This window comes from Pteropus alecto, unplaced genomic scaffold (assembly GCF_000325575.1).
Source record: "Pteropus alecto unplaced genomic scaffold, ASM32557v1 scaffold226, whole genome shotgun sequence".
Taxonomy (NCBI): Eukaryota; Metazoa; Chordata; class Mammalia; order Chiroptera; family Pteropodidae; genus Pteropus; species Pteropus alecto.
The window spans coordinates 1,470,186-1,478,875 of record NW_006440132.1 but is presented as its reverse complement, the minus strand read 5'-3'; the positions used below and the strand labels follow the sequence as shown (position 1 = coordinate 1,478,875).

At 46.9% G+C, this 8,690-nt stretch overlaps 1 protein-coding gene and 1 pseudogene across 7 annotated transcripts in view; one reads left to right on the top strand and one right to left on the bottom strand.

The window, feature by feature from the left end:
- Positions 1–8,690, bottom strand: part of CDK5RAP2 (CDK5 regulatory subunit associated protein 2) — a 157,747-nt gene that overhangs the window by 138,669 nt on the left and 10,388 nt on the right. For all 7 annotated transcript variants that reach the window (XM_025050458.1, XM_025050456.1, XM_025050457.1 and 4 more), the window contains exon 3: positions 6,646–6,713. In XM_025050458.1, coding sequence (XP_024906226.1) covers positions 6,646–6,713 — 68 coding nt within the window. The remainder of the gene's footprint in view (positions 1–6,645; positions 6,714–8,690) is intronic.
- On the top strand, positions 4,172–4,289 carry LOC112484043 (annotated as a pseudogene).

Sequence of the window (8,690 nt, the reverse complement as noted above, 5' to 3'; positions counted from 1 at the left end):
TAAATACCTCAATATAGAAAAAGAAAACCCACCAAATATGACTCAGAAACCTAATGCTCAAACGTTAAGGAACACAAGGGACGTATGTGCCACATTCCAGACCTCGGAACCCCAGCGGTCCTGTGGCACCGCGGCCATCTGCCATAGGAAGCATCCCAACATGATTACGGGGTGGTGCTTTCTGAAGCTAGCGGGGGCCCCACTCTGATGGAGCTGCTAGTCAGCCACTCTGGCTTCCTCACACTGCCTGTCGAAAACCTTGCCTAATCTAGAAAACCAAAAGGGTAAGAAAACCAAAAATCAATAACATGAAAAAGAATCACGGGGACTCCAATCAGGCCTGCCCCAAATGAAACCCAAGCAAGGCGCCTCACTCTGGCGATCGGTTTCAGCGGCTGGCAGGAGCCGGGGCCTCCGAAGCTGAACCTCAGCCGTCAGATCATGTTTCCATTCGAGGTAGCGAGGGCTAAGAGCAAGGCCCTGGGGTCAGCAGAACGGACTGAATTCCCAATGCTGCCACTTGTGAGCCATATGACCTCGGGAAAATTATTTAACACCTCTGAGCCCCTGTTGGCTCATCTATAACGTAAGGATAAAAATCAATTACTTCACAGGGGTGTTGTGACAGCCAAAGGAGCTAAAGCACCTGGCAGAGCCTGGCATTAGCAAGCAGGAAACACAGGGTAGCTTTCAAAAGGAATCCATTTCTCACTGGAGCCCTCATTAAACACATCTTTGGGCCACCATCAACTTTCATACTCTTGGAAAGACCAAAAACTGTTAGACTACTCACCTGGACATCGCAAAAACCACACACTCTCACTGTCCAGAGTTCGTCTCTGGTAAACAATCATGCGTGTATGATAACTCTGCCAGCAGCAGCTCAGCGAGGTTAGTAAAATGAGGAGGACATTTGGAAATAGTTTGTGATTCTAATACTCTCCCTGGTGCCTTCAAATCATCGAGAAAACTATTCCTAAACAAACATCTATTTACTAACAATCGTTACTGTAGCAATAACAGAATAAAACTGAGCCCCAAACAATACTTAGCATACTACTACCTTATGAAATCAACTCGTTATATTCTTTTCAGCCTTTGCTCATGAATATACATTTTTTTGTAAAATTATAACCTAAGTGAATGTGGATATTCCATTGCTTTCTCCTACTAAATATTTTTCATGTTGTTGCAGAATTACACATAATTATAACGTAAAATGACTGCACTCAATTCTACTGAACTGATTCAGTCAATTATTTCACCAATTCTCTCATGTATGCATTCATTGTGATCTAATGGAAAGTGTACAGGCTTTATAATCAGAAAGACCAGGCTTCGAATTTCTCAGTCACACCAAGCTCATGAGCAAGTCATTTAATCTCTCCAGCCTCAACTTCCTCACCTGTGAAATACCTTCATCACAAGCTTATTCCAGGATTCAAAGAAATAACAAACGTAAAATATAATTCCCTTGTTCCCAATTTTTCACAGTTATACACAATGTGGCAACAAACACCTTCATGCGCAGAGCTTTTTCTTTCCACTGGGTTGTTTCCTTAGGATAAATTTTTCCAAAATGGATTATTGGGCTCAAGAGTAATATTTTTTTTGTGACTATCAAAATCTCTTTCCAAATGGCCTTCAAAAACATTGTAAAAATTGACACTGCCCAGCCCGCCATCTGGCCTGGTTTTTGGAGGGCATGGCCAGGGTGTGTAGAGGTATGAGAACTCAGTCAATGCAGTAAGCAGGAGGCCACCCTACCACAGGAACGAACCCCCGTACTCGACACTGCCCAGACACCCCCACCAGCCATAAACCACACCTGGTTCCAAAGGCCCCTGGCGCAGTCAGGCCAGCATCAGATTGGATGCGACGCCCACTCTGCCAGCTACAGACTGTCCTCAGCCACTGCCACGGACCTGCGTCCCTCCCGGTTCTTGCTCCCCCGCCTTGCACTAAACGCGGCCCTGCCCTGGTGACTGCATGCTCTCTCGACCCGGGCTCCCCAGGCCCCCACCCTGATTACAAGCTCCATCTCCCTCCAGCCACGCCGCCTCCAGCCGCTTTGTTACCAATAACAACAGCCGCCCCCATTTGCTGAAGACCCATTTGCAGCAGACCAGCTACTGTTCTAAGCATATGTTATTCAATCCTCACCACACCCTATGAGATAAATACTATTTTTCCCACGTTACACATAAGGCAGCCAAAAGTTACAGGTTTGGTATTTTATAAAAGGTCACACGTTCGTTTAATCAACACATATTTATGAAATGCCTACCCTTTTGTTAGGCTCAGTACTGAGCATTAGGGATACCGTAGAGAAGACACAGGTTCACTGAGTCCGCAAATAAATAAATACATTGACAGTCATAAAATCCATGGTGGAAAAGACAGGGTACTCAGTGCTTGCTATAAAAGTCATATTGGGGGTCCCCGTGAGTTGGGGAAGGGAATTAAGGATGCCCTCTTTCACAGGGTCACATTAAAGCTGAGGCGTGAAGGTGGAGGGGCCTGCCTGCCGAGGACAGGAAGGTGGTCCCGGCAGAGGCAGGAGCACGCGTGAAGGCCCTGCCAGTGCAGCTGAGTAAAGCAGTCCGTGCGGTCAGAGCACGGCGCGCGGTGACAGAGGCACCTGCCGACCCCACGGGGCCAGGTCTCACGGCCCACGGCAAGAAGTGAGGGGTTTCACTCTGGGGTCAGAGGAGCATCACGGAAGGATCAACAGAGACTAAAAATGGATGGAGCAGAACCTCCAGATGAGAGTGAGCGCGGGCAGGCACTGACTGCCCACCACGGGCCCGGCTTCAGGCCAGAGCTTTCCACGCCAACACGCACATGCTCTTCCTAACAACTCTGAATACAAGATGACATTAGCCCCACTTTACAAATGAGGTTCTAGAAGTTACCTAACCAAGGTCACAGGCCAGACCTGAAACCCAGTTCTGCTCATTCCCAAGTCCCCATAGTATCCACACACTGCGGTGCTTCTAAAGCTTCAGGGCCACACAACTGGGGGATGGGGGGTTAGGGGACCTAGTCCCTGGCAGTAATAAGTAACTCCCAACATAGAGGTTATAGAGCAAATATGAAGATGTGAACCACCTACCTGCCATAGATAAATTTGACCAATGACCTCAGGTGAGATCAAGAATCAACGAAAAGGAACGAGGGCCTAGATACAACACCAGCACCTCAGGGCAGGTGGGTGAGAGCCAAGAGCAGCAGAATTCACCCTAAGAAAGTAATCGTGTAGCTGTGAAAAGATGTGTACACAAGGACATTTATTCATCACGGCTTTGCTTTCAGCAATGACTCCCAGAGCTCCTCCAGCTCTGAAATTCTGACTGTCTTCTAAACATTCCTCGACCCCATCCCTCAGCTCCAACATCATCCCTTTCCCCAAACCACATGCAGCAGCCTCCTGACTGATCACACTGCCACCAGCCTGGCTCGCTCCTTGCAGGCCCCTGTCTGGATGATCTGAAAGCCAATTCCAGTCATTTCCCTCTCCAGATTAAAATCCATCGCTGGCTCCCCTTCACCTTCAGGACAAACTCAAACAAAGCAGCATAACATACAAGCTCCTGCAGGAACTGACCCCTGCCTACTTCTATGGCCTCACCACTCTCAGGCCCCCGCACACAGTCTCCCTCCAGCCAAAGGGAACTCACAATTCCCCAGCCTCACCACACCCCATTACGCCTCTCTCGACATGTGCACATGTGAGTCCTTGTACCTGGCATGCTCTCCCAGTTCTCTCCTCTTGGCCAATCCCTCCCTGTCCCTAATGGCCCAACTCAAGAAACACTTCCTCCAGGGAGGCTTCCCTGAATCCCCCAGGCCAGGATTCACAGCACCCTATACTCACCTCTATCATTGCACTATTTTCCTATCCATCTCCCCAGAGTGTGAGCCTCTTGACAGGGAGACGTATCTGGTTATTCACTGCAAATTCCCCAGCCCCTGACACAGTCTGGCACAGGGTATATATTTTAAAATATTTATTAATGAATGAATGAACTCCAAGAAAACCAAAAGGAGACCTAGGCTAGTGTCTTGCTAGACCCCAGCTAAGAGACCCTAATGTTCAGATATCCATCATCTGAGACTACAGTAAGAGGAATCATAAGTTTCTCCTTTAAATCAAAAGTATTCCAGCCTCATCTACGGCCATGCCACCCTGAACAAGCCTGATCCCGTCCATCTCGGAAGCTAAGCAGGGTCGGGCCTGGTTAGTACTTGGATGGGAGACCACCTAGGAAGACCAGGTGCTGTAGAAGTAAAAAAATAAAAAAACAAGGGATTGTAAACTGATGAGGTCCTTGCAATCTGTGAGGTCAACCAAGGGTTGCCTCGCCTAAAAAAAAAAAGTATTCCAGCCTTCTCTTCAATATGCATGTTAACTTTAAAATTAGCATTAGATGCCAAGAGCAGTTCCTAAAAAGCATCCCACAGAAAGTTCAGACTACCTCAACACAGAAATAGAAATCATGCATTTGGTAGCTCAGGCTAGATGAAAATATTCAGTGACTTATAAAGACTTAAAAGGGAGACACTGAGAACAGTGTGGTCACTTCAATTTCGACTCCAGAATTTGGCCTTGAAAATGCTACAGTAAAAAATATTAATGCCATAAAAACCTAACAGTAGCCAAAGGACCATAGTCATAAAGAAAAAACATAAATCCTAAAACATATTGGCATAGAAGGCTCTCCCTTGCCTTTAAGAAAAATAGTAGTTAGGTCATCAAGAACACGTCTGAGCAAGGGAAACTTAAATCACTTGAAGAGTAGGAAAAAAATGACAATAATAACTATACCAATGACAATAAGGACAAGTAACAGCTGACACACAAAATGGACCCTCTAGGATGTATGGGCTTCACATCAATTCTCTCGTTTAGTCCTCACAACAGCACTATGAAGTAGAAATCATCGTCATGCCGATTTCCGAGAAAGGAAAGTACGGAAAGGTTAAGTGACTGGCCCAAGGTCACCCAGCGGAAGTGGAAGAGCTGGCAGTCTGGCCCCAGAGCTGTGGTCCTGGGGCAACACAGACATCTCTGAGAATGGCTTTGCCACATCGCATCCCTGGCCCTCAGTTTCTCCTACGTGAGAATGGCTTTGCCACATCGCATCCCTGGCCCTCAGTTTCTCCTACGTGTAACACAGACGGTTGGATTCAACTCCCTTTGCCACATCGCATCCCTGGCCCTCAGTTTCTCCCACAGACGGTTGGATTCAACTCTAGGATTCCTCCCAGTTCAAAGGCAGACAATACAATGTGAAACTAAAAGTCTAAGATTCTATTAAACTTTCCATCTAGAAATCAAATTCAAAACTATTCTCCTCGTAAATTAAATAACTCTGTATCTTGGAGAGCTGCTTTAATATTAATGTAATGTATATGAGGAGCCTAACACTTAAAATGCCCAACTCAGAGCAAGAGCTCAATAAGAAGTAACTATTATTACACTTATGATAAAACAGGAACAACCATTTAATAGTACAGCACATTTTAATTATACACGATGTAAAATAATCAAATCTCATTCATTTGAGGCCTGAGACCCCACAGCATAGATCAAGTTGTACAGTTGAAATTATAACAACTCAAAGCTCAGAAATTACTTGTTTCCATTAGAGATCTGACAAGTCATTTCTTCAATTGGCCACTGGTGGTTTGCAGATAACTATTAGCAGTAATGAGTATTCTAAATTAAATCCAGAGACGGTACTGCTCTATTCTGTAAAGACAACTGGGGAGAGAGAAACATAATTGTGGAACGTCCTTCTCTCTGTGTCCTCCATCTTCCCTCTGATAAATATCTCCCGTGTCTTGCATAGTATGGATTTCATTTGGTTACAAATGAAGGGTCTAATTCCTCCCATGATAAATGAAAGCACTGAACAGGTAACTTGTTAAGGAGAATTGGAATTTGGAAAATAACCTTATTTTCCTGTTACTTGACAACAAACCTCCTCCACTAACAAATGAAAGACACAGTGCCGGAAGACATGAAGCACAGAAGCCAAATCTATCCCCCAAATAACCCATTCTCAGACCAGCACCACACAGCACCGGGTCCAGGCTGCTCACGTTTCGCTCAAGAGCAACGAAGACGAAGTCTACGAAATGCAAGGAGTCGGCCCAATGTGGTGGAAAGAATAATGGCTTTGGAGCCATTAAAAACCTGGATTCGAATCCCAGCTCTGCCACTTAAGAATGATGAGATGCCTTATCTGTAAATTGGGATAATACACAATACCTCATAGAGTTGCAGCAAAGATTAAATGGGGACCATAAATAAGGCGCCCGACATTCAGGAAAGCCCTTGACAAATACGAGCGCCTCTCAACTGTGCGGCATGCTGACATCCGCACATTCGAGACACCAGAAATGCACCATCCTCCCCAAGCGGGAAACTGCTGATCCTTATGACTGGTCCACATATAAAGGGCCCGACCGCGTGGGTATGGACGGTCACAGAGACGATGCCCACGAGACGCAGCATTCCCCCCAACTCTGGCATTATCCGGCTTAGACGCTTCTTAAACACAGCTCCCTCCTGAGTCCGCTTAGACAGCGGCAGCAGACGTGATTTCCTAGGGATAAGACCTTGGTATCTCCACTTACATTTTCAAAGTCCTTCATGTTCCGGGCTCTGGTGGGAGACACCGTTTCTTCTGACACATTTGGGAGCACTATAAAAAAGGTAAAATAGAGAAAACATCATGGTATGCAAATTGCCCAGCATCCCTATTAGGGAATAGAACCCAGAGACAAAAACAATGTGAAGAGCTTCCACAGCATGTCCTGCTGGTACTTCCTGTCTGTCATGATTTACTGATTTGAGTCTAAGGAAAGCTCTAAACCATTAGATTTCAAATATTGACAAATTACTTACCCCAGCCCCGATGTAATAATGTGTGTGTCAGACAGAGCATGAACTCAGAAGATGTACTGGGCATGACACAAAGCAGATGGTCCTGACACGTACTTCCTTACTGCTTGTAATAAGACTGTTTTGCTGACCAGGATATCACCTTCACATGTCAGCAATTACAACAAAGCAAGTCTAACCAACTTACGAGCAGGGGCTGGCAAACTTTTTCTTAAGACACAAGATTATAAATACTTCAGGCTTTGCAGGCTACACGTAAAGCCTAGACTCTGTTCCAAGTATATCACTAACGCTTCTGTTGTAGCACAAAAAACAGCCGCAGCCAATTCATAAACAAAGAAGCCGTGTTCCCAAAAATGCTTACTTTCAAAAGCAAGCGGTGAGTCCGAAACTGCCCAGCCCTGCTTCGGAATAATTAAAGACTTTACCAAAACCCAAATTTTTCCACAGCTTCTTTAATTCGGCAAATGTTTATCACACCCCTCACTCTGTGCCAAGCACCACGTGAGGTGCTGAAGAAACAACGGTGAAGGAGACACTGATCCTGCACCCAAGGTCCCCCATGTCGCAGGCCAGAGGCGGAAACAAACTTGGGCTGCACAAAGGGCATATAGCACTTTTTAGGTGTTGAGTAAATGCGTGTTGAGTGAATGAAAGCATTCTTCCAACAAATATCCACGAAGTGCTTCTTCTCTGCTAGGCATCATTCTAGATGTGGCTACATCAGGAAACGAAACAAATAAATGGAACCGATATTCCAGAAAGAGGAGACAGACAATAAAATAATAGGGCAATTATATAGTGTGTTAAAACATGATAAATGCTATAGAGAAAAATAAAGCAGATAAGGATAGGACATACCAAAGGTGGGGTGTGGACTGCAATTTTAAGGAAAGTGGTTAAATTACGGAAGGTCTCACTGAGGTGGCATCTGGCAGACTTGACAATACAGGGCAAAGGGAGAAGCCTGAGGTAGGAGCATGTCCGGTGGATCTGAGGACCAGCCGTGATGCCGATGGACTGGAGGGCAGTAAACAAAGGGGACGGACGAGGAGGTAAGCCAGCTGCCGGGGGACGGGCTGTGCATGGCTCTGCAGGCTCTTCACAGGACCCCGAGGAGCCCAAGGAGCCCACAGAACACACGGAGCGGGGGGAGCAACATCAACGACTTCGGTTCCTGCAGGCTCCCTCTGCTGCCTCGCTGAGGAAAGACTGGAGGGCGCTCAGGAACGAGGAGACAGGAGAACACCGGGATCACCCAGGCCAGGGGCACGGTGCCCAGACCAGGGCGGCAGGGGTATGAGTGATTCAGAACTGGATCCATTCTGGGTTTTTTTTAAGTAGCCAACAGGAATAAGCAAACTGAAATCCATGAGGCTCAGAGAGACAGCACACCTAAGTCAGCCTGAGGAGAAACGAAGGCAGTGAGCCCTGAGCCGAGCCTTCGCAAGGCGGCAGGCAGACGAGGGACGGGGCAAAAGGAAGAAGGAACTGCCGTGCACAGGCCCAGAGGTGAAGCGGACACGGTGCTCTGAGACCATCCCACAGAGCAGACGTTCGGGGGGTGGGGCGGGGTGACCGTGAAGAGCCCTGGGCGCCAGCCCTGTTCCCCAGACGGGACACGCTCTGTCACCCGTGTGTGTGGCCCTATCTAGGTCCTATTCATTCTCTAAGTCGTGGCGCCAGTATCAGTTTCTTGGGAAACTGGCCTGACCCATCTCCTCTGTTCCCCAGGGTCAAGCTCCCTCTTCTCCACCTCACAGCACCTTTACTCCTT